This window comes from Plecotus auritus (assembly GCF_963455305.1).
Source record: "Plecotus auritus genome assembly, chromosome: 5".
Classification (NCBI taxonomy): Eukaryota; Metazoa; Chordata; class Mammalia; order Chiroptera; family Vespertilionidae; genus Plecotus; species Plecotus auritus.
Window position 1 is genome coordinate 14,778,249 of NC_137776.1, and position 26,935 is coordinate 14,805,183.

Here is a 26,935-nt window from a genome sequence, read left to right on the forward strand (position 1 = left end):
TGCCTCCAATTGACACCCCCCCCCCCGACTGGGGGAAGGGCAGGCCGGCCAACCACCCATGGCTCCTCTCTCTGGCCGGCCCAGCTCGGCCCAATCGGCCCCGATTGGGGCAGGTCGGCCGAACCCCACCCGTACACGAATTTGTGCACTGGGCTTCTAGTATAAAAATATATACATATATATTCTGTACCTCAGTGGCAAAAAAAACTAATTAATAATCTGACTTAAAAATGAGCAGACAATATGAATAGATATTTTTCCAAAGAAGACATACAAATGGCCAGCAGGTACATAAGAAGATGCTCAGCATCACTTGGGGAAATGCAAATCAAAACCATAACGAGTGACACCTCACACCTGCTGGAATGGCTATTATAAAAAAGACAGAAAATAACAAATGTTGGTGAGGATGTAGAGAAAAGGGAACCCTTGCACACTGTTGGTGGGAATGTAAATTGGGGCAGCCATTATGGAAAACAGTATGGAGGTTCCTCAAAAAATTGAAAATCAAACTATCATATGATTCAGCATTCCTGCTTTTGGGCACAAAAACAATATTCTAGAACAAGTTTTCTCTATTATATTTTTTTCTATTCAAACTGCATTTCTATATGATCTTACACACCATCAATTTAGCTCATATGGGATTATTTACAAAGTAACCCAATGTTGATAGTTTCCTTTTTTGTTTATTTCTATTGAGATAGTAAATTTTTAGAATATAGCAAAAAATCAGAAATAACCCAAATACCAAATAACAGAGGTGTTCAATAATGTTAAGTTCATTTAAATAAAAATTATACAACCATTCAGATTGTTTTTGAAGCACTATAATGGCAATGAAAATGCTCACAACATAACTTCCTATATAATAAAGAGCTAATATGCTAATTAGACCGAACAGCAGAACGACCATCCAGACGACCTTCCGGACAACCGTCTGGATGACCTTCTGGATGAAGCCGGGGCTGCAAGGGCCGAGCCCCCTTCATGAATTTCGTTCATCGGGCCTCTAGTATATTAATAAAGTACTATATACCCAATATGATATAAATTATATTAAAAATGTTAGCAGGAACAATTATATTAGTTAACAATGGTTATAGTAGGGATTGATTGTAATTTTTACTTTAGTCTTTGCTCTTTTATAACTTTTCAAATTTTCCATAATAAATATGTAGCACTTCATGACTGAAGTTAAAAAGTTATTTTAAAAATATGTTCCTAGATTTTTCTTTGATCACATGAACATCTTGAAAATATTCCCCCAACTAGGGAATGATTCACGGAATCTGACTGCGTCATTACAGAATGGCCCAGATTAATTGTGTCTTAACACGGCTCCTTTCCCTTTTGGACTCACCTGATGATGTGCGCTGCTGTCATCAGTTTGTTGAGCCTGAGACATCCTTTGACATATTCGTTTGGAAGCCTTCATGGCAGCTGTGTCCACTGAACCAATTGGATATTGGATGAAGAGCCTGTTATAAAGGAGAGTTTTATGAGAGGTTGTAATAATTTTTAGTATCAGGTATGACATTAAGGAGAGTCTAAGAAAATGTTAAATCATATATTAAATTTAATATCCAAATAATAGCAATAAAATAGCCCAATATTTTTTCTCTGTGCTCTTTCCAACTACTCAGTTGATAGTCAATTACCTAATAATAGGAACGGAAATTCCTCTCCCCCACACACACACTCTTGACCATCTAGAAATAAAAATGCAAAGAAATTCAGGGATGACTACAGGAAATCCCTAGGTCATCTCGTCCAGGTCAGATACTAGGGGCTCTAAGCGCAGCTGTGGGTTTATGATGTCGTATCTGAAAGAACATAGAATAGAGCAGACTAGTTTAAGGTCAGGCATGTCCCATTTTATATAACTTCATTTCCTTTCACTCCTTTATTCAAAAACTATTTAAAGCCTCTTACCATCTTGAGTTATTGCAGATTGAAAAAAAAGATTTTTAAAGAAAGCAGAGAACTCCCTGTTCACGGAGACTTCACATCTAATAACAGACAAATAGACAATCATTTTTTGACATAATGTGATTCTTTCAACAGAATTCAAGGAGAGTCAGGAAAAGAAGCAATTATTCTATAGCACATTTAATTATTTGTTTAAAGGGGTAGGCAATTTGGGGTAGAAAAGCAGGACCCGTCACTTCTTTGTCATGCATCTTGTGAGTGACAGACTCTATTCTTACCCCATCTGAGATCATTTTATTTTTATTTTTTTAAATATATTCTTTGATTGTTTTTTACGGGGAGGCAAGGAGAGGGATAGAGAGTTAGAATCATCAATGAGAGAGAAACATCGATCAGCTGCCTCCTGCACACTCCCTACTGGGTATGTGCCCACAACCAAGGTACATGCCCTTGACCAGAATCGAACCTGGGACCCTTGAGTCCGCAGGCCGACGCTCTATCCACTGAGCCAAACCGGTTAGGGCTAAGATCATTTTTAATACCTTGAGGGTGTCCAACATTATTTTCTGTACTCATACACATATTTACAACCATCAAAATACATATTGAATTTGTTTCTTAAACAAAATGGTATTAGTCCATGCACATTATTCAGCCACTTGCCTTTTTTCTCTTAATGTATGAAGGTGAATGCCATCTAGTATAATAAATAGGTACTAAAATTTGTTTTTAAGTAGATTCATTATGTTCGGTTGTATGTCTGTATCGTATGTGTTCCACTATTTTTTTTTACTATATGAGAGTTGCTTTTATTCCTATAAGACAGAGTTCCAAAAGTGGGTCAAGGGCCAAATCTTGTATATATTTTTATGTTGAGTAGACATCACTCTCCTAAAGTCAGTCCCTCCACATGTGCACTAGCCTCCATCCCTTCTGGACTGCTGAGTGGCATCACTCCAACAATTCTCCCCTCTTATACCAAATCACCAACTTTTCTCTCTACAAAATCATCCCCTCAGTACACTAACATGCTTTATTTTCTCCATTATAACAAAACATTGTCTTGAGTCATTCTACCATTTAAGACAATCTCTTTGCTCCTTGTACTTAAAACGTTCTGAAAAAATTATTATATAATATCTTAAATTCTTCATCTCCCATTCTCTCTTAAATTGCCTCTAGTCTGATTTTTCAACTACCACTGTCCTACAATGCTATTTTTGAGGTCATCAATGATTTCCTTGTTTCTAAATCCAAAGGTCTATTCTTATTTGACCTAGCAGCAGCATTTGACACAGTAGACCATGCCCTCCTCCTTGGAACACTTTCTTACCTGTCTTTCAGGAGTCCTCATTTTCTTGGTTTTCCTCCTACCTCGTTCATCACTCTTCTTCAGTAGTTCTTGCTGGCTTTTCTTCTCATCAACTTTGTAATGTGAAATATTGCAGTTGCTCTGTCCTCAACTCTCCTCCCTTCTTCATCTACACTCTCTCTTTGGTGATCTAATTTGATCTCATGGCTTTAAAAGCCAGATATGTTAACAACTTCCAAATTTGTATCTCCAACAGACTTTCTCCCAAATTTCAGACATGAATAGCCAACTGCATACTCAACATCTCCATGTGGATGTCTAAGAGATATCTCAATCTAAACATCCCCCCTTCACTTCACTCTCCTCTCTGCTATAGTCTCCCCCATTTCAGATAACAGCAACTTTATACTTCTACATACTATACCATCAGCCTAACTATATTATTTAGTACAGATACAAGAATTGATCCATGGATCTAAGGATGAGAATATAAATTGTATTAATTGATCCAAGTATATGAAGAAACCTCATATGTGACAAAGTTGGTATTTTAATTAAGTGAGGGAAAGACAGCATAACTGGCTATCTATGTTAAAGAAAGCAAAGTTAGACCCTTGCTAAAATGAATTTCAAATGCATTGCAAATAGAAACATTTGAAGAAAATTTAGAAAAACATTCACATAACGTTGCTCCTACTTTTGCCCCCTTTAGTCTATTCCCAGTATCTCTTCCTTCATTCCATTCAGCTACACTGGCCTCCTCACTGTTTTTTGTTTTGTTTTGTTTTGTTTTGTTTTGCATCTGCCAGGCTCACTCCTGCTTTGAGCTGCTGTCTCCTCGACTTGCAGTATGCTTTTCTCACTTACCAGTGCGGTTCACTCCCTCAGCTCCTTCAAGGCTTTGTTGAAATATCACCTCTCACTCAAGCCCACTATAACCACCTGATTGATTAATTGATTGATTTTAGAGAAAGAGACAAAGAGATAGATGATAGATAGATAGATAGATAGATAGATAGATAGATAGATAGATAGATAGATAATTGAGAGTTCCAGAGTGGGGACAGGGCCTAAAATGTTAAGTAGGTGTCAGGAAAGGTCTTAAGGATGGGAGGACATTTGAGCAAAGAGCTTTCATGGGTCTTTAGGAGCTGAGGACTCAAGCCATTCAGGGAGATGGGCAGGCGTCCTCAAACTGCAGCCCGCGGGCCACATGCGGCCCGCTGAGGACATTTATCCAGCCCGCAGGGTGCCGCTGCCTGTCCTGCTTAGCAACCGACTCATCCCAGGCCCACAATGCACATAGGAATTTGTTCATAGTTTTTTTTTTAAACTATAGTCCGGCCCTCCAATGGTCTGAGGGACAGTGAACTGGCCCCCTGTTTAAAAAGTTTGAGGACCCCTGGTAGGGTATCAATTCTTTAAAGTAAAGGTTTAAGTTTTAAGAGAAGGGGATCTGGCTTAGTCTTATGGGGAAGAGGGAGGAACCAGGGCTGGAGCAGCAAGAATGTAGGTGGGGACTTGGGGAATGGAGGTGACATAGAGAGGTTATCAGGGTGGTTCAAATATGCAGCACTTTCCTATGTCATGTTACAATTTTTAGTTTTTAGCTTGAAACAATGGAAAGATAATGGTGGGATTTAAGGCATGGGACTTTGGGGGAGATGAACATGTAGGAAGTGTAATTATATTTGTGTTTTTAAAGATGAGTCAGGCTTCAGTGGTCAAAAGAAATGCAAATAAGAATATAGAACTTTGTGCTCTACAACAATGTAGGAATTTAAACGAGATTTCAAGTATCCAATATATCTGGATGACTAATTGACTTATTTTACTGATACTCTGCTAGGGAAAGGTGAAATAAATGGATTGAAGGAGACAGATACATTAGAACCTGAAATCTTTGCTTTTATTTTAAACTAAAATTCTTTGTACTCTATTAAAGATATACACCCAAATGATATACAAATTTTATAAGAATATATTGATATCAACCTGCTAGAAAATGTGATACAGACATAGTGAATGCCCTCTAATTGAGAAGCCAATATGTACTTTTTCATTTAAAGAGCTAAAAATATATATTTAATTATACAAAATTGTAAAGTGACAAAATAACTACAGAAATGGGGCCTGGGGTTGAGACAGAATTTTACTAGTGGATGCCTGAGAAAAGATTTGAGAATTACAAAAGCAAGCAACAAATTAATACCAATTTAAACTGATCTTTTCTTCTTCTCCCAGTAGATAAAATGGGAGTAAATAATGCTTTTTCTGCCTCCCAAAAGTTTAATGACCATAAGCTATAGGAAACACCCTTTCTTCTCTTTACCTTCTCAAATTTTAAATTATGAAGAAGGGGCTGTTTCAAAAATTAAGGTCACAGAGACTTTGTAAAGGTCGCCTTCGGTGGTGATCAGCTATGTGATGGTGACCTTGTTCCAGGGGTGCTGCGGTGTTCTTTGGAATGACCCCCTGGAGCATAATTTGGCATCCTGAATTTTGAGAATTAAAAAAATTCACATTTTGACCCAAGATTTTACTTGAGTAAATTTATCTTTAAAAAATGTTAAAAGTATGGGAAGATACGTGTATAAGGATGTTGATAACAGAATTTAGGGGGATAAAATTTGAGAATAACGAAAATTTTCAATGATATAAGGGATTGCTTGTGATTTGTGGCACTTCCTTATAAGTATAAGGGTTAGGCCATTAAAAACGACATTTTGGAAATTAATGAGATGGGAAATGCTCTTCACTTAATGCAGGTGAAGAGAAGCATGAAAAACTGTACCTACAGCATAATTCCTGTTTTGGAACACGAAAGTGTGAAAAGCATTCATCTGTGAGTGATGGAAAACTGTCTTTCCTTTTTTTATTTTTTTAGAAATATTAATTCTGAATTAAGCTTTCAAAGGCAAACCAACTAAAAGTGGGTATATGAAATAAAGCTATTCCAATACTCTGATATTAAAAATCTTTTGTGGCTGACACCTTCTGTTGGAATAACTCTAAATAATTGGATGGGCCATTTGAAGGTACTGTTGCCTCTTTCTACTTTAAAATGAAAGCTCATTGCCCCCATTCCTCCTGCCTCTCTCAGGATCGTCGGCATTATGGAAGCTGCTGCTCTGGCCTGGGCTGCCACTCTGCATGGCTGACGCTCACAGACACTCACCTGGCCTGTGCACGGTCAGCCACCGCCTTTGGCTTCCCCAGATCCAGCAGCCGCTGCCTTCTCGCAGCTTCTTTCCTCCGCCAGCACTCTTGAAGCAGGTTGCTCCTGAGGGTCCCCAGGAGGAGTTTAGTATACTCCTTTGCGGACATCTCCTGGAATGGCCAACATTACAAAGGAGCTTCAGATCCGTCTCAACATGGTCTCCTTTCCTTAACTGGGCAGACGGCTGCTGTGAACTTTCTTACTACCTGCATTTCTTTACATTCTCTGTGTCTATAGGTACACAGAGCATACCCCCCAACTTCCACAGTAACTCTTCTCCCTTCAAGCCACCCAGTATTGTGGGATGTTAAAGCTAGAAGGGGGGATGAAAGAGGACTAAGTCCATGGTCATTAACATTTGGGTTGTGGATTCCTTTGAGAATTGGGTGATCAGCCATGTGTTTATCTCCAGAAATATCCTCAGACCACCTAAAGTCCACCCATCAACCCCACATTAAGAACCTCTGCCAAAAAAAAAAAAAAAAAAAAAAGCAAAGAAGGAATGCAATGAATTGAAACTTTCAGCACTTAAAATCTTAGGTGTAATAACAAAGTGGCCACACGGTGTCAGTCTAACACCAATAAGCCTATTTCTTCCCAGGCTTTTACAAATAGATCTTAGGCCATTGAACCTGAGGATTTGGGTTAATAAAGTTTAGCAAAGCAATGCCCACTGGGAATTATTTGGCAAGATCCAGACACTTGACTTTTGTGGACCATGTGGGTTAAAGGGGAGAACGAGAGAAAACTGTCCTCTGAAAAGCTAGTTAATCAAGACACTTCATTCACTATTGTGGCATTTGAGGGTGATGTCATCTGTGATGAGAAGAAAGTGTTCTTTCTGGAAAAGTTTAAATGCTCTTTGTTTAAAATGTACTATCCCATTTCTCTTTCTTCTTAGAAAGATCTGAATTCTCTTGCTGATTATTAAAATTTTCTTTTAAAAGTCTTAGTTTTATAATCTTCCACTAAAAACTGAGATAGTTATCGTTCTCTTTCATTTTTCTTTGAGAAAAAACACTTGACATTTAGGACTCAGGAAAAAGATGTTAAAAAGGAAAACTCCCCAAATGTCCTAGCAACTAGAAGCCTTGTTGCATCATCTTTACCAACCAGAGCCTTTTCTTTTTAATCTGCACCCATTTCCACCGCCTCATTCCTCTTACACAGCAGACATTTTCTAGTCCACAGTCTGGGATCGATGGCTTCAGACTGGACTCAGTTTGGCCTTTTCCAGTCCCCAAAAGGTTTTATTTAAATTTACAATGTAAAGAGAACATATTTATATTGAGAGATATTTAAGGTTCACTTTGCCACTTTCTTAGTCATAAATATTTCTAATGAAAGGAGCAGACTCTGGTTTTTCTGGAGGGAAAGTTTCTAAACTGTTATAGCTGGTACTGACACGATTCAGGAGTAGTTTGGGACAATATGTTAGGTGTTACCTGGACACAGTGCTCAATCACAGGATGAGACGTCTGGTGGGACTTGCTGTGGAGACCAGATAAGAAACACATCTGGCAGATGTCAAAGTTGAGGCACTTCAGGCAGCGGTATCTGCCAATGAAAATGGAAGCGGGGCTGCATCACTACTAGTAGGCGAACAAGGAAAATAATATCCAGGTGGAAAATGAGCAGGAACATGCAGGAGACGTCTGAGCTGTCAAGTGAGCATAAAGTTTCTCCCAAACTTCGCAGGGATGGATGGTAAATGACTCATGTGTTTATTTAATCAAGGAAATCCTCTCTTAACAGTATTTTTATAATATGGCATTATATTCATATAGTTTTAGCCAACAAACTAGAGTATGGAAGTCTCATTCCTTTCTCACTCCTTCCCCCAAATACTTGTATAGGCAGGGCAATGTGTGCTACAATCCTTAGGACAGACCTCATGTTGTGCAGCTGCACAATGCATTCAAATATTTTTAATTTAGTTGCCAACCTAAAAAAAAAAATGGAGAGATTTTAATAAAGTTTGAATTCTGCCTTCTGTTGAAATTTTGCATGATATGATGATATTGGACCTGCATTCCTGAATGGAGCTGGAGAGAATGAAGCTATCTTACCTAATAATAGACAAACATGTAAATTGACTGTACCTCCGCTACGCCACCAGCCAATCAGGAGTGATATGTAAATTAACCCAACCAAGACGGTGGGTGAATTTGCATATGCAGGTGGGGTGGACAGCGCCAGGGCCCGCCCGATGGGTCCTGGTCAACTGGTGGCCCGGGGAGTCCAGGCAGGCAGCGCGAGGCTTTTTAGACTGCTGTAGGGCATGAGAGAAGGCCCACATTTCCTGCTGTTTCTAGCAACACAATTGTCTATTTATTGTGCCTGAATTCTTCTGCCCCCCCTTACAAGGACTCTAAATTCCCTTGGGGGTTGATTTTCAATGATAGCTGTTCATGGGAATTACTTGAGGAGTGTGTGTGTGTGTGTGTGTGTGTGTGTGTGTGTGTGTGTAAAATATTCCAAACAACAAGTCTACCCCTTCAGAAATTAGTGTTCCAATTCTGTTCAATTTCCATAGATTCTGATTTTGCTGATTTGGAGAGTATCCAGCCAACAGTAAATTTTAAGTGTCCCTCAATGATTCTAACCTGTGGGTTAGAAGCCACTGCTTATGTTTATGCAAACACAAGAGTTAAATGTCCAGGTAAAAGCCTAATAAAAGCCTAATAAAAGCCTAATATGCAAATCAACCGAACAGCGGAACGACTGGTCGCTATGCTGCACACTGACCACCAGGGGGCAAACACTCAACGCAGGAGCTCTCCCCTGGTGTTCAGTGTGCTCCCACAGGGGGAGCGCCACTCAGCCAGAAGCTGGGCTCACAGCTGGCAAGTGCAGTGGCTGTGGTGGTAGCCTCTCCCACCTTTGTGGCAGTGCTAAGGAGCAGTAAGGAGCAACAAGTTGGCGGGCAGTAAGGACTGAGGGGTCCCAGACTGTGAGAGGGCACAGGCCGGGTTGATGGACCCTCTTCTGCACCAGTGCACTAATTTCGTGCACTGGGCCTCTAGTAGATAAATAATTTAAGATACACTTTTGTCATTTTCTAGAAGTCTGTCCATAGAAAAGAAAATAAGTGGAGGAGGGGGAATTCCCCTCCAGCCAAAGTGAGAATCACACCCACATTTCTTAACAGCCCAGTAATGCAGGTTTCCTCTTATGAACAGTAGGAACCTTAACTCTCCTGTGTCAGAAGGAGAAGAAGGAATCCTGAGGCCCTCTGGTAAGGAGGGGTGTCTCTAACACTCTGGGAAAACATCGTGATATCGGGGGAGGCTGGTGAGACCTCATAGTCATGAATTAGTAACTTCTAAGGGTATTGGAGTGGTATCATATTGTTTGTAAAAGATCAGAGATCTATACCCACCCACCCCCCACCCCCCCGCACCATTTTAACTATCTTCTCCAGCTGCAGAGTACGTGGAATAGAGCTCTGTCTTCTTCATCAATGGCATCGATCAGGGAGGCCTATACAGCTCCGCCTCCCAGACAGACTCTCCTCAGCTCGCCACAGGCCCTACCCTCATTTCTACTCCTTGCCTTGCCTCTAGTAGAATTTGAGTTTGCAATCCTTGTCTTAAAGCTCACACACAAAAATGGGGGGAACTATGGCAAAATCCCTACACTCTTCACATTTCATATCTTGCTGCAAAGAGACAATACTTGAGGTTCTAACCAGCCAAGTTAAGTAACGTGTGATTATGTGTTGGTGAGAGGCATGGAAAGTAAGTGTGATGGGGAGAGGGAGGGGGACGTTCCTGTGGGCTGGTATGGTCTGAAAAAGTGAGACATACCATGCCATGCAGTAAGCCTGGGCTGGACAGAAAGGTGGGGGAAATCCCAGAGAGAAATCATAGGAGGAGTAAGGTAATATGAGCTGGAGTGCAGAAGGGTTTGGAGCAAGTCAAATTGGTCAGACCTGCTGATCATTCTGAAGAGCAGAGGAATACAAATTTGGAACGCCCCCGGGGCCAATGGCGGAAGGTCTTGGAAGTCTGACCGAAGTCATTTAAGGCAGAGCCGGAGAATGTAAGTGCCCCGAGACCAACCCTCACTGTCCTTGTTCACTGTTGTACCCAATACCTGGTCCCATGGTCAGATATTAATAAATAGTATTAAATAGCTATAATAGTAGCTAACATTTTTGAGCAGGGTACATGTGTGGCCACGGTTAGTCCCCTGGAAGTTCTTTAAGGTAATGTGTTCTTCTTCTCATTTTACAGATGAAGAAAATGAATCAGAGAGAGTTCCACAGCTCAGACAGTTACACAACCACATGGCAAGTTGTAGAAGCAGGCTCAGAGCTTAGGGATACCATCTGACCAGGGAGCCAACTATTAGCCACTATCATAGACCACCAAGGCAGGAGGCTTGAGTTTGATTTCACAGACACCAGTACTAGTGACCTGGAAGTGGAAATGTAAACTCCTGTTTTGGCGGATACCTGGTCCATGGGAAGTTTTCAATAAACCTAAGTCCAATGAAGTTAAAGGAATCACAGTTTCTTCACCAGGAAAATGGACTGGTAAACCCTTCTTTCTCAGCATTGCAAAGTTTTTTACAAACATGCATAATTGGGAAGACTTCCACTTTTCACATGAAATGTATAATAATAACATATTTTAATAAGGTTATTTGATAAGCCATTTGCACTGGCTGCTTTATCCAGTATTACATATGGTTGCGGTTGACTCATCTAGGACGGTACGTTGACCCTAACCTCGCATTAGTTCCTCTAGGCTCTGAAACTGCCTGCAGGTTTGTGAGAAAGGGTGTAATGTAGATAATGAGATTGGCCTGTCATTGATGCCTTTACCAACAGAGAACCGAGTTTCCCCCCAATCCCATCTCAGCCTTCGATGGCTATTACAGAGCATAAATGGGACACATCCTGCTAAAATATAACACTTGGCTCAGGAACAACCTTGAGTCTTGGTACTTTCTCTGACTTTAGAAGGTCAAGTCTTTGCCCTCTTCCGGCTAACTCCAGATCTGAGAACACTTCTCTGAAATGGCTTTATTAAGCTCACTAACGTGAAAAGCCTTGAGGCTACTGTTGGAGTTTACGAGAGCCCAAAACACAGGATTAAGGTCAGGATTGTAATGCACTGAAGCCATTTCTAATAGATTCAGAAGGTTACAGCTAAAAGAGGCCAATGACATCATTTGACCCACCCCTCCTTGTTTTCCTTACAAAGAGCTGAGGCTCAGAGAGGATACAGGCCTTGCCCAGCTCACCCAGCTGTTTCATAATATGAGAACTGTGCATGGCCTCGGATGTCTAGGAGAGATGGTTCACACAGATGCTCTTCTAAGAAAAAGCTTAGCCTCCTAAACAGATAGGGACATGATCTAAAACTTAAAGTGTGGTCCTGCTTGCCCTCTGCCACTGCTAATTTTCTTTATTTTTTAATATTTATTTTTTTATTTCAGAGAAGAAGGGAGAGGGAGAGAGAGATAGAAACATCAATGTTGAGAGAGAATCATTGATCGGCTGCCTCCTGCATGCCCAACACTGGGGATGGAGCCCGAAACCCAGGCATGTGCCCTGACTAGGAATTGATTGAATTGTGACCTGCTGGTTCATAGGTCTATGCTCAATCACTGAGCTACCCCAGCCGGGCTGCCATTGCTAGCTTTTGAGTGACTTTAGCAAGTCATTCAAAATCTTTTATAAAATAGGAATAATAATATCTGCTATATGTTACACATAATGATTTTGAAAAAAAATATTTCAATAGAAAAGTTATGTTTGATATAATTGCAGTGAATTTTGTACCTGGCCCAGTGCAGGACACATAGTAACTGCTTAATCAATACTTGTTTATTGGTTAAATGATTATACTACATATATGACATGGTAAATAATATTCATGCTCCTCCACTATCCTGTATAATAAAAGGTTAATATGCAAATCAACCAAATGGTGGAACGGCTGGTCACTATGATGTGCACTGACCACCAGGGGGCAGACATTCAATGCAGGAGCTGCCCCCTGGTGGTCAGTGCGCTCCCACATGGGGAGCGCCACTCAGCCACAAGCTGGGCTCCCGGCGGGGAGTGGGCTTAAGCCATCAGTTGGACACCCCCGGAGGGCTCCCGGACTGCTAGAGGGCACAGGTTGGGCTGAGGGACTCCCTCCCCACTCTCCCTCACCCCCCCTGCCCTCCCAAGTGCACGAATTTTATGCACTGGGCCTCCAGTCCAATATAAAAGGAACATCTTTTTCATTGTGGTGTGGAGATTTCTTTGGCTTGGCTCGCTTGGTTTTCAACAGCCTTGTTCATTTATATGTTTTATTACTTAAAGTTCAGTTATTTGCAGAATTTTTCATTAGTGGAGTTTCACTGTGTCCTCAGAATTCTTTTCAAACCCAATTTATTTTTTTCAGCAAAATTAAAACCTGATTTGCAGTTTTTCAGTGGGCCCAGCAGACCTATTTTCTACCTGTGGGGAGCAGGTTTAAGGTCTGGGGCTCCTTAAAACCTGGGAGCATGGAGGAGACAAGAAACAGTGAGCAGAAGCCAGGCCTGCATCCTGCCCCTTTGACTTGCTTTTAGCGATGGATGTCAGAGTCCAGAATCAGCCTCCTTAGAATGTGCCAACTGGGCATGCAGAGTCTTCTGAGCTGAAAACAATTAAAGCTCAAGAAGAGGGTCTTTTGTTTGTTTTCCGTCCCCTTACCTGCCTAAAGGATTTCAGGTAGAAAACCTGCTTCGGGAAGGGACCCTTAGCGTATGTGAATTAAACATGGCAGACAGGGAGGATTCAAGCAAGTCTGTTTGTTCGATTCCCCTGTGTGTCCCATTGTTTGTGGGTGGCCAAGCATTTGTTTTCCACGTTTGCTCTTTCTCATCTGCCTGTGAACTGCCCACTTGAGACCTCAGAGCCCTGCCTCCCTCTCCTTGGTCCAGCATGGCATATAAGCCTCAGCTGCGCAGTGTGTCTTTGGGTCTCATATTCTTATGGAATCCCTATAAAAACATAGGTAATAGATTTGGTCATTTTGTACTGTTAATCTGTCTCCTGTTAATTGGATTATTAGTCCAGCCAGAAGAAGTTAGAAGCATAGAAGAACAAGTATTTTTTCTGCTCCTGTAGCTCCCTGGTTGTCCCAGTTCTTCAGTCCTTCCACATCTGCAGCCTCTACACCTGTGTTCATTCATCATGATAATGGCATCCCCCTGCCTGGCTTACACCTGTTGGTTTCTTTCTCTTCCCCCCAAGTCTTTAATAATAATTCTAATTTCCCTGATTTATTGTTTTATTTATGGGAGGCATATAACACCCTTCCCCTAAGATGAGATTTTGGCTGTCATTCATAAAGATCTGTCTTTCCTACCTGCAAACCTAGCTCTCAAATACACCCTTTCCTCTAGGCAGAGATATGGAGTGAGTCCAAGGTGTGTTCTCCGTTCCCTACACAGGGGGGCAGCATAGCATCATGATCGAAAGGAAGGATCCCGGATTCAGACTGCCAGGCTCTGCCACTTGCTAACCCTCTGAACCCAAGCAAGTTGTTTAGCTTCTCTGCAAATCAGAGATAATAATACGACCTTGTTCAGAGAGTTATAAATGAAATAATCCACATGAACCACATGGATTATTTAAATCTAATAGTTTTTAAACACTTAATAAAGGCAAAAATTATTGTTTATATTATGGATGGCTCCAAAGTATTTAAAATGATTTTTTTTTGTAACAAAGGACAAAATATATTTTCCCTTAGAGAAATAAAAATGTGTATGGTCAGAGTATATATCAATGGAAGAATTAATATTCCATTAATTACAGAAGATAAAATACTTATTATCAACCAGGATTCCTCATGCAGGAAATTTTGACTCCCCCAAATCAACCGAGTTTCAGATGTGTCAGAAGAAACCACAAGATAATCTGGAGAGACACAGCTACAGCTCTGGACTCATTTGGAGAATGACTTGGATCTGACATTATTGTCCATGTATTACGGATGAGCGACTGACTGTACCTCAGTCCCGTGATTGGGAAGTTCCTGCATATTCCACACCGAGCAGGGTGCGTGACCATCTCAGTGGCTGACAATCGGTAGCAGGTCGGGAGCCACAGGAGGATGGGAGGCTCAGACTGTAACCAAGAGAGGAATTTCTCCTCTTTGATTGCTGGGCTCAACACCTGAAAAACAACAGCACACTTGGATGTGTTTCTAGAAGTGACTTTGGTCTCCAGTATAGATGAAATGTGCATTCTCATCTTTTCTGGCTGTTTCTGTGAGCTGTGCTGTAAGAGTTCATTGCGTGAGAAGTCAAAGGCAAGTCTACCTCCTCTGTTAGGTTGTCTGGGATGCTGTGTGGAGTAATAGCTCTGTAATGTAAATTGGTCAGCAAGCAGTATCTGTCCCCCACTCCCAGGGACATCTGCATGGCACTCACCCCCTGGAAGCAGCTGCGTGTAGCACTTTCCACCGAGCACAGAGAGCGGCTCTCACCCACGACAGTTGGGATCTGCAAGAGGCAAGAAACCCCATGTCAGCTGTTAGAAAGTGGAGAAATCTGTGCACATGGACATCAGCATGCCTGCTGGGTGGTGCTCATAGCCATGGAGTCACAAGAATTGGGTGTCGGAGATTGGATGAACTGTCTCAATCCAAGCAAACAAGACATGTATAAGGTTTGTGCAATGTATGAATAGAGACAACAGATGAGCAAGTGGGAAGAAGTGAAGCTGGGAGGAGGGAGGAGAGTGAAAAAAAAAGTCTGGCAATTGGAGCAATACAAGGCCAGCTTTCACTGTTTCTTAGGATCCCAGTCAAATTACTTTTTAAAAAAATTTCCTTATGCCCTCCTTGCTCCACCCATGCCCTCACCCCCCTGTTGTCTGTGTCCGTTGGTTACATTAGGCTTATATGCATGCTTACAAGTCCTTTGGTTGATCTCTACCCCTTACCCCCACCCTCCCCTACCTTCCCTCTGGGGTTTGATGGTCTGATGGATGTTTCTCTGTCTCTGGATCTGTTTTTGTTCATCAGTTTATGTTGTTCATTATATTCCACAAATGAGTGAGATCATGTGATATTTATATTTCTCTGCCTGGCTTATTTCACTTAGCATAATGCTCTCCAGTTCCATCCATGCTGTTGCAAATGGTAAGAACTCCTTCTTTTTCACCGCAGCATAGTATTCCATTGTGTAGATGTACCACAGTTTTTTAATCCACTCATCTGCTGATGAGCACTTAGGCTGTTTCCAATTCTTAGCTATGGTGAATTGTGCCACTATGAACATAGGGGTGCATATATCCTTTCAGATTGGTGTTTCTAGTTTCTTGGGATATATTCCTAGAAGTGGGATTACCGGGTCAAATGGGAATTCCATTTTTAGTTTTTGAGGAAACTCCATACTGTTCTCCACAGTGGCTGCACCAGTCTGCATTCCCACCAGCAGTGCACGAGGGTTCCTTTTTCTCCGCATCCTCACCAGCATTTGTCTGTTGATTTGTTGATGATAGCCATTCTGACAGGTGTGAGATGGTACTGCATTGTCATTTTGAGTCACTAATCTCTCGGATGATTAGTGACTTTGAGCATGTTTTCATATGTCTCTTGGCCTTCCTTCTGCCTTCTTTCAAAAAGTATCTATTTAGGTCCATTGCCCATTTTTTTGATTGGGTTGTTTATCTTCCTTTTGTTAAGTTGTATGAGTTCCTTGTAAATGTTGGAGATTAAACCCTTATCGGTGATAACATTGGCAAATATGTTCTCCCATACAGTGGGCTTTCTTGTTGTTTTGTTGATGGTTTCTTTTGCTGTGCAAAAGCTTTTTATTTTGATGTAGTCCCATTTGTTTATTTTCTCTTTGGCTTCCATTGCCCTAGGAGCAGTATCAGTGAAGAAACTGCTTCGGCATATGTCTGAGATTTTGCTGCCTGTGGATTCCTCTAGTATTTTTATGGTTTCCCATCTTATGTTTAAGTCCTTTATCCATTTTGAGTTTATCCAGTCAAATTACTTTAACCCTTTTTTTTTGGCCCTTGTTTACCTTTGAATTACGTATAATGATACTGTATTAAAGTTCAGAGTAGTTTTTTTAAAAAGCTTTTTCAAACACTTCCATATCATCTCATTTTAACAAGTGCCAAGTTCTGGGGTAGGGCACTAATCATTATTCTTGTTTAAAGCAAGGGCTGATTGAGATTTGATATTTTGCTCAACGTTAAACAGAGCAAGATATAGCTACAGAACTGAGATCTCTCTCCAAGACTCCTTACTCTGTTGAGGGGTTCTCACCAAGCTTTGTCACACTCCAGCCTTACGTGTATTCCAATGGCTCAGTCTACATGCACTTCGTGGTTTCCATCTTTCAATCACATTCACCACTAGGAGTTTAGCTAAGGGACTAAGAACGCCTTGTGGCTACCAAGATGGCCATGGCTTGGATCTGACATTCTCTATATGCGCATTTACGTTGACTTGTCACCTCTACTTATGCCTATTTGGTCGGGGGTCCTAATTTTGGGTCTGATGTCTTCTGCAGCACAGGCTGTCAGCAGGCACTGCCTGCAAACTCAGAAGTAATTTCAAAGACCCCCCTGCTGAGTCCATCAACCCGAATAAACATTCTTCTAATCAGGAAAGTGGCACTTAGAACCACTTTGCTGACAATTAGCCAGGCAGAAGTCAACAAACATTTGTGTAATAGTGACAAGATGGCTTGTGCTTTACATTGATAATAACCCTATCCCCAGCTGAACATGAGTAACTACTTCCTATGTTCTTCTGCCTTTGTCTGAAAAAATAACTCATCACCCAGCCTGTGAATGCTGGTGAACTAACTGGACCACTCGTTTGGACATTGTCCTTGAGCCTTGGAAAAGGGGGTTAACCTGATTTGTGAAATAAGGGGAGTGTCTCGAATGGGACTGACCTGCCAGCTCTGTGATTCTGAACCAGTCAAAAGAAAATTCACGTCGGCAATGGGTTTTAACCAAATTTTTGCCTTAAGCGTGTGCACAAAGATTTTGTGGGTGAATTGCCCATTTAATGAATTTCTTGCAGGTGTTCTGTAGAAGAATTGAACATGCCTAGATGACATGCTGGCACAGGCAGAACACCACTTGAAATGATCATTTGAATTCTTGGGGGAGGGATTTGAATCACAGAGTGGGACCTGGAATTTTATGGGACTCCATCCCCGAGTTCTTAATGGAACTCAATGTGCTGGTAATTTGCTATGCAAATTTCCACCTTCCTCGCAGCTTTCTCAGGAGCATAATAATGTGTTGGGGGAGACAGCTCTGTGGGAGCTGCCATTTCAGCAACTCATTGACCTTAGTTGAGGCTGAAACAAGGGCAGGTTTTTATGGCCTGGTGGACAGGGTGTTAGCCTGAGGCCAGAGATAGTAGTCAGGAGGCAAGCACAGGATTTCTACAGGAGAAGGAAAATGGCCCTTAGTCCATCTTCTTCCCTCACATCCACCTCCACATGCCAGGCTTACAAGTCTGATTGTGTAAATGAATTGACAGACTTTTCCACTCCCCCTGGCTCCCCACCAGCTTGAGTCCTGAGATGTGAAGCTTGTTGAAGCAGTAGCTCCCTGAGGCATGCCTGGGAGTCAGCAGAAACTGGCAATGAGATCCATGTGCTGCCACAACCACCAGAACAGCCCTGAATAAGTACGCCTGATGCTTTAACCTAAGTCATGTATTAAAAGTCATCACTCTTTTAAGAAATAGGAACATCTTAAACACCGTTTGGAATTTTCAGAATAAATTAAACATTATTACGATCAATAAGAACATGAAATATTAATATTAAGAGGTATTTTTGGATAAGTAATTTTGGATAGGTTTTTCCTAACCATATTCTCTCTCCTAGAGTTCAATAACCTTCCTACATACCTACTCCCCACCCCCGTCATGACTATTCCCAGTTCAGAATCCCTGGTCCTGAAGGGCAGCAGAATATATCACTCAAAATATACCTCTTTGGCATATGAGTTATTTGAGCTAAAGGCTATTGAGAACCAATTAATGCAGGAAAAGCTCTAAAAATAGGGCACACATTTTCCTTTTGTAAATAAAATGTACATTTATAAAGGAAACTTCCATGGTGCCAAAGGTATCATAGAAGAGAACTCTTAACAACACTTATTAATGGGGAAGGAACAGATTAAACCTGAATAACAAACCTTGTTCACCAGACTTTTCATGGTCACCTTCTCACCTGCCTCCCCCACTCAGAAGCTCAGAACCTCTTTTCGTTGTTTAGCTTACGGCGGTGTGATGCTCAGGTTAGGCTTTATCCCACAGACAAGAAAGGCCAATGAAGAGTTTTAGGCATGAGGGTGACATACACATTTTGGAAGAGTCACTGGCTGTTGTGTGGAGGCAGAGTTGGAGAGAGGAGAGGGTTGAGTTGGGGAAACCAATCAGGAAGTGATTGCAGTAGATCAGACCTATGCTCAGATGGTAGCAGTGGCTGTGGAGCAGAGGAGTTACATGGAGACTTCTATTAAGGTGGACTTGACACTAAAAATCAGATTCTTTAATAACGTGGCTAACATCTGGAACAAATTTAAAATTCTTAAATATTAGAGATTTACCTGCTGTAGATCTGTTAGTAGGTTTCTCAAAGTCCTTCGGGTCATACGTGCCCCGGAATCATAACCTCCCCTCTTATTTTTTGCATAGAGCTGAAAAAGAGCTAGATACATAAGGGAGAAAATATATTTACATTAAATTCCTGCAACGTATTTTTGAAGAGTATGTGCTTTGAATTCTAAACAGTGTATTTGTGGGTATGAAGGAAAAAAATGGAAAGTTCTCTTCTTGATTCTTTGCTTTCTATTTTGAAGGCTTCCCAAGCTAGATAATTTGATAACTACTGAAAACCCAATTCACATTTGAACCCCTTGATAATTCAGCACATCGATGTTGAAGACCAGGAGGTTGGTAAACAGCAATGTGAGGAGAGTCCCAGCCTTTAGAGGAATAATAACCACTGGTGTCAATTATCCCTACACAGATGAATACCCAGGGTAACCAAGGTATGAATAAGTAGAAATCACAGATCAACATCTTGAAAAATTCCAAGTCAGGCTGAGTGTATGCCAAACAAGAACCGCGTGGCCGGGACATAGTAGCAGGTGAGGAAAATAATGTGTTGGAGATTTGGAGGCCATTGAATTTCAGACACTCAAAACTCCTGTGTGTCTTACCTCTGTATTTTGTAAGAGGGCTGTCCCCCGAGAGGGCAATCAGGGCAGCGGCTGCAGGTGTAAGCTTGAGAAAGCCGGTTCCTGTGCTGCATGGCAACAAATTGCAGAGACAAGAATGGGAAAGGCAGGGTGATTCTTGGTGAAGTGGCTTATAAAAAATGTAACTATTAATGGACGTTTCTGACATGGTGTTACAAGTTCAAGTCTTTCACGGTCTGCTTTCTTATATCTAGAACTTGACAAGATTAATAATTGAATTAAAATATTTAATCATTCATTTATTTATTCATTCATGTGCTCAGCTAGTATTTGCTGGGTGCCTCCTCTCTGCTAAGCACTGTGCTGGGCACAGGTGAGCCAGGGCTCCTTCCTATATCCACAGAGCAGGTAGTTTCGCTTCCTTAGGCTTCACATATCTGGAAACCAAACAACAGAGACAAGGGCCAAAGGCAGGCAAAAGGTGCAAACATTTTTATATAAAAAAACACACCAAAATTTTTATTGGTAGTTCATCTCATGGTAAAATTGCGTAACATGTAATGAACCTAAAGCAGTCATATTTTAGTGCAAAAAATTAAAATTTAAAATCTATCAAGACTACATTATAAAGTTTCCAAAAGCCTCCTAATATTTAAATCAAAAAAAGGGGGGATAGTAGAAGAATATCATGTAAGGAAAAATATCCTGTAAGTAAATTACATCTAGAAAATTTTTACTTTAGAAAATTAACTTTCATTTGTAATGCTAACAGCAAGACACCCATGAAAAACACACATGGTGTCAAAACAAGCCAAAGGAAAATAGTTTGGGCAAAAAATGAAAAAGGATCCCAAGTCAAATTTATAGAAAAGATTCCTTTATTAACTTTTGGTGGAGAATATGTTTGTATATTTTCAGAAAACAACTCCAAGACCATGTGGATTCCTGCAACAGAGAGGAATTGACAGGACTGCTCCAGCCATGAAGACAGAAGAGAAACAGATGGAAGATGCTGACGACACCTTGCCATACTAGCAGTCAGCAGCTGTGCGTCGCTGCAGGTTGCCCAGGACCAAACCAGAGAGGGTCGGACCTGCATTACCACCATTTGTCCACCATCCAGAACTGAAATATCATTGCTGACATGTACACGTAAGAAACTGTTTGACATTGAAATTGGGACTCAAAAGAACTGTTGGCCCAGAAAGAAACTCACTACAGACTGATTCATTTGCCTCTCAGCATAACCATTATTGCTTGTCTCATTTTCGGTTCTTAAAAGTGTATTTCTAGTATCACATGATCTCACTCATCTAGGGGAAATAATGAACAACATAAACTGATGAACAAAAACAGACCCAGAGACAGGGAAGCATCGATCAGACTGTCAAACCTCAGAGGGAAGGAAGGGGAGGGTGGGGGTAAGGGGGAGAGATCAACCAAAGGACTTGTATGCATGCATATAAGCCTAACCAGTGGTCACGGACAACAGGGGGGTGGGGGCATGCATGGGGAGGGGTTTGGGATGGGAATGGGGGGATAAGGACAAATATGTGATACCTTAATCAATAAAGAAATTAAAAAAAAAACACAATAAAAAAGGAAAACATGAGGGAGGACCAGGTGAATAAAGGTGTCAACTGCCTGGGGACAGAGGAGACAGACACTGGGTGGTGAGCACATAGCTGAGTGTGCTCTGTTGCACTGTAAAGTTGTACAAGTGAAGTTTTATAATGTGATTAACCTGGTTACCCCAAAAATGTAATAATGAAACAATTTTTAAAATAAACTTTGTTATTCCCATGCTTGCTAAAAAAAACACAACAAACCCACCAGTTCACAGGCCCTCACTTAGAGCCGAATCATCCTTTGCCACTAGCTTTGCAGGCGTCACACCTACAAAACAATGTATTAAAAGCAGGAAGATTGTTAGGGGCAGGCACTGATACCAGAAATGGCAATCAAAGCTTAATGTTTAAGGAGACTGCAATCATGAAAAAATAACTTGAGAACAGTTTGTATGTTATTTGTGCAATTGAAAAATAAATAATAAACTAGTAAAGAAAGCACTGTAAGGAATTTGCCAGATGGTTACCTGTGCTTGCCTCTGTGAGGCAGGCTTTTGGGTGATATTTCTTCTTTATTATTTTCTGCTCTTTCTACGTGTATTATATTCACTATAATTTTTTACTATGTTTTTATTGATTTTTAGAGAGGGAGGAAGGGAGAGGGATAGAAATAGAAACATTGATGAGAGAGAAACATCATTGATTGGCTGCATGCCCCCTACTGGGGATGGAGCCCCTTACCCGGCCATGTGCATTGACTGGGAATCTAACCAATGACCTGTTGGTTCCTGGGTCAATGCTCAACCACTGAGTCACACTGGCTGGGCTCACTATGAATTTTTAAAAGTCTATTCTGAAGGATGAGGCTTGCTGGGAAAAAAAAAACAGAAAGTTCTTTTCTTGATTTTCTGCTTTCTATTTTGAAGGCTTCCTAAGCTAGACAACTTGATAACTACTGAAAACACTATTCGAATGTCAACCCTTTGATAATTCAGCATAAAGTAAACAGAATGAAGTGAGACAAAGAATGCTAAGCTCCAGAGCCAGGGAGACACCTAGAGAAACACACATCCCTGCACACACACACACACACACACACACACACACACACACGCATTCACCACTGACTCCAAGGCATGCATACTCAAGCTGTTGGCATGGTCTAAACTGGTGTATAAGTACAATGAACTGAATGTTCATGTCCCTCCCCCAAAATTCATAGGTTGAAATCCTAATCCCCAGTGTGATGGAATTTGGAGGTGGGACTTTGAGAGACGATTAGACCACCAGGAGAGAGCCTTCCTGAGATGGATTAGTGCTCTCATAAAAGAGATCTCTGAGCACTCCCTTGACGCTTTGCCATGTGAGGACACAGGGAGTAGATGGTCCTCTATGAACCAGGAAGCAGGTCCTCACCAGACCCTGGCTGGCACCTTGACCTGGACATCCCAGCCTCCAGAACTGTGAGAAATAAATTGTTGTTTTAAGCCACCCAGTCTATGGTACTTTGTTGTATTAGCCCAAACAGATTAAGACAATAGGTTAGCCATCCATACATAGGTTATTCAAACTTGCTCCACTTAAGAAACAAAACAAAACAAAATTAATAACTGGTTACAAAGAAATATGCAAGGAAATAAGCTCTAGGGACTCAAAAGAAAAGTGTACATTTTTGCATGCATACGTGTACAATTGCCATAGCAGAGCATGCGCATGGTCTCTAGAGCAGAAACGAGTTTGTATGAGAGAAAGTAATGTGAATTTTTTTTCCTTTTTGCAATCCATGGGTCACTTGTGTTGGTAAAGCTGATAAACGTGTCTTCTTCGTTGCCCTCCAGAATGAGTAGTACACGTGTGGAAAACAAAGAAGCCATCTTACACATCAAACCATAAGCAAACATTAGACAACACCAAATAGTCGATGACCAGTGGCAACCGAACACTACCCTTGAGGTCAGTGTGCCCTCTGCACCCTCACCTGTCATACATCGCCATGAGAAGGCTCAGAGTGAGTTCCGCAGCCCCGGGGTGCACATGGCCTGGCTTCTCCCTGGCTCTCTGGAACAGCTCCTGGAGGGCCTGGAAAAGATGCTGCATGGAGTGGGGGCTCTCTTTTGTTTCCCAGAAACTCGGACGTAGTAGGACGTGCTGAATCTGGGAACTGTCAATCAAGTCCACTGTAGAAAGCAAATGGAGAGTTGAGTCTGATTTTCTGATGGGAACGAAAGGCTTCGAGTAAAGCAAATGTCACCTGTGTTTAATTAAGACTTTTTTTTAATGGTAGCCATTTCCTTGAAAGAAAATGTGACCATTATTTGGATGCATGTCTCTTGTGCAAATAATTCAGGCATTATTCTTCTGACAGGCAATCTGACTGTGGAAAAGTGCATCTGTTAGTAAAGCACAGTTATAACATTATTTCCTGTATAACCTCTCGGGTGGTACTTTATAGAATGAAGTTGGAAGGAGAAAAAGTGACAAACTCAAAAAAATAGAATTTCCAAGGAATTTAGGACCCTCTAGTGAAAGGTTGGGGAAAATATTACTGTATTTTTTAAGTTGATTGAGCAAATTAGCTTTTCATGTTCAAATATTGTTCTTCCTTTCTACAGCCTAGCTTAGAAGAATAGTGTGTGTGTCAAAATGCGATTGTCTTAGTTAAAAACCCAGTGATATTTATACAAGAGCAGTTGCTGAATTTAAATAATTTTATTGATTGCTTGATTGATTGATTTTTGAGAGAGAGAGAGAAACCACAATTTGTTTTACCACTTATTCATGCATTCAATGGGATTGAACCGGAAACCTTGGCATATCTGGTCGACGTTCTAACCAACTGAGCCAGGTTATACTGGGCCAGTAGAGCTTATACTGGGCCAGGGCCGAGCAGCTGTTGAATTTAATATCAGACTCTTTGGGTTCCACCCTGCCTCAGTAATATTTATTATTTTTTATCTTGGTTCCATTAGTATTATTATCTGAGGAAGGCACAAAATAAAACCAAAGTTGCTTATAAAAAAATAATGGGTTATTTCCTGTATACTTTTATCACCTCCTAAACATTTTACGAGGCAATGAATATAAGGACGAATGAAATAGAACTAACCCTATGGCTTCTTACAGATGGAGGGTGACAGACAAAATTAATAAACACCCAATTGTATCATCGAGAGATGTGGATGTTGGTGGCACCAAGAGCTGCTGGCACTTAAACTGCCTCAGCCTGTGAAATGATAAAACCCTGTGCTTTTCTCTGCTTCATAAATCAATCTCGCAGATAAGAAATCTGGCAAGTATAATAAAATATTTTTATTTGTTCTCTGGTGCTGCTTTTAAGGGGAGAGTCTAAAGAAGTGAGGACTAGGTTCCAGGATGTGACTTTAATAAAAACCTGGCTGCAGGCTGCCAAACCTTTTGTCGTTACTCAATCGCAAAGCCTATCGCCTCGGCCCGGCGTGCTGCACCCGGGATGAGGGCTCTGTATTACAGCAACACAGATAACACCGGTGTCCATTAATCTCACCACAAGATTTATGCAGCGATGCTCCCCCAGGTCCTGCTGCCTGGAACTCAGCATGCTTTATCACTGTATATGGGGCTTTTTTTGCCTTCAAATCTTCATTTGGGTATCTTTCCTGGGGTAGAACTTTTTAACTACTAATTTTGTGTCTTATTAATATTTCCCATGAGTATTATTCATATTTACTGTTTTTGATGCCAGGGATAATAAGAAGTATAAAAAGGAACGCCCTCATATTACATTCTTTGTACCCAGGCAGAAATGATGGAGGCTTATATAGACATTTGCTGCTAACTTTCTTTAATGGGAGAAATTCTCTAAGAAAATAGCATAACTGAGGATGTATTTTTTAGTGTGCCTATTCTGTCTTTTGTTAATCCCTGGAATAACAAATACTAGTTACAAGTGATTTTATTTGTCTAAATCAGGGGTTTTTGTTGGTTTGTTTCTTTCTTTGTTTTTTTGTTTGTTTGTTTGTTTTTGTTTTTGGGTTTTTTTCCAGTCAAGAATCCCTGCTTCAAAAGACCCTTATACGGAAAGGCAGTATGGAAAATAGAGAAATACAGTTGTTCTGGTTGAGGAGATGGTTTCTGGGTGTTCCTGGGTTGCCTATCCTTCCTTTCCCACCTTGCTAATCCTTTCGTGTCCTACATCATACCCATGCACAAACTGTTGTGAAGCACAATTTGAAATTCATTGGTCTATATAACTTATTAGGCAAAAAGGAAAATAGAAAAAAGTTCAACCTTTAGGAAAAAATGTGATATATATATATGGCATAGCTTCTTTTATGTCCGATATAATAATGTCATAAATCACTTCACATAAAGTGATTTTTAAAAATGTAATGCAGAATTTATTAGAAATCAGTAAGTTTAGGTATGCTGAATGCCTATTGCTTTTCACAGCCAAGACCCGATTTATTTCATGTTGGAGAATTTTTACAGGATAAATCTTTTTTAAAATGTATTTTTATTGATTTCAGAAAGTAAGGAAGAGGGAGAGAGAGATGGAAACATCAATGATGAGAGAGAACCATTGATTGGCAGCTTCCTGCATGCCCCACACTGGAGATCTAGCACTATAACTTGGCATGTGCCCTGACCAGAATCATACTGTGACCTTCTGGTTCATGGGTCAACGCTCAACTACTGAGCCATGCTGGCAAGGCCAGGATAAATGTTTTTACAATATTTACTTTATTTTGCTTAGATAACAGTATCAGAAAAGAAAACCATAGCATTCAATCAGATCTAAGTTTAACACAAAAGAGCAGTTCACAGGGAATTCTCGGCATAGTTTTAAAATTTATGGCCCAAGGATTATTCACCTGAACCTACTTTTACATGTTCAGAGAGATAAGAACAACTTGAAAATGAAAATCTTATGGGGTAGAAGAAATTTAAAAATGTTAAATTTAAATCTACAAGTACATATTTCTAAACTAACCTATTTTGTAATTTTATTTTGTGTTAATATCGGTATCCTGAAAAGAAAACCAACATTTTTTTATTTTTTTGCAGAAATGAAATAGGAAAAAAAACTTCATCCAAAAATCATTTTCCATTTCAGTCAATGAAGCTACCCTTAGGTTGAACACACATAGTGTCACCTCCCCCTCCATCTTCTCTGTTACAAGTGGAGGAAATGCAGAGATCCAACTTCTGGAGTCTGACCTCACTCACATGAGTTTTGGTTTGCTTTGTGAATTTGCATAGTGCATCAGGATCCGATTATTTCCAGTGTTTCAGAGAGTTCTACTTACATTGACACGTGGTTTGCACAGATCGTAATTTGAAGGCTGTTCTATAAATGGAATTCTCAATACTATTGAGAGCATCTGTAAAGAAAACATGAAATAACATGGATAAATGATCATCTCATTAGATAAATCCCACATCCTGGAAGGCAGTCCTAGGGATCATGTAGCCCCACTTTAGTTTGCTTTCTTTCCCATCTAGGAACAAATGCTAATGGTCTACAGAATCTTAGGCTGCAGGGGACCCTAGACTCACCATCAGAATCCATCAAACTAAGGAATCCACCAAAAAGTGAGGATTCCCCCACAAATCTGTCCATGTTTTTATAGGAGGAAACAGCCTTATAAACAAATAGAATAAAGATCTCTTTGTAGCCCAGCCGGTGTGGCTCAGTGGTTGAGTGTTGACCCATGAACCAGGAGGTCACAGTTTGA

The 26,935-nt window shown here is 40.8% G+C and overlaps 1 protein-coding gene across 1 annotated transcript in view; it reads right to left on the reverse strand.

The window, feature by feature from the left end:
• Window positions 1-26,820, reverse strand: part of DYTN (dystrotelin) — a gene marked incomplete at both ends in the record, with an annotated part of 42,823 nt that extends 16,003 nt beyond the window's left edge. Inside the window, 9 exons of the mRNA XM_080671141.1 lie at window positions 6,423-6,571; window positions 7,910-8,021; window positions 14,471-14,634; window positions 14,892-14,963; window positions 19,060-19,160; window positions 19,675-19,760; window positions 23,200-23,398; window positions 26,507-26,581; window positions 26,757-26,820. Of these exons, the coding sequence (XP_080527267.1) occupies window positions 6,423-6,571; window positions 7,910-8,021; window positions 14,471-14,634; window positions 14,892-14,963; window positions 19,060-19,160; window positions 19,675-19,760; window positions 23,200-23,398; window positions 26,507-26,581; window positions 26,757-26,820 (1,022 nt within the window). The remainder of the gene's footprint in view (window positions 1-6,422; window positions 6,572-7,909; window positions 8,022-14,470; window positions 14,635-14,891; window positions 14,964-19,059; window positions 19,161-19,674; window positions 19,761-23,199; window positions 23,399-26,506; window positions 26,582-26,756) is intronic.
• Window positions 26,821-26,935: the final 115 nt, after the last annotated feature.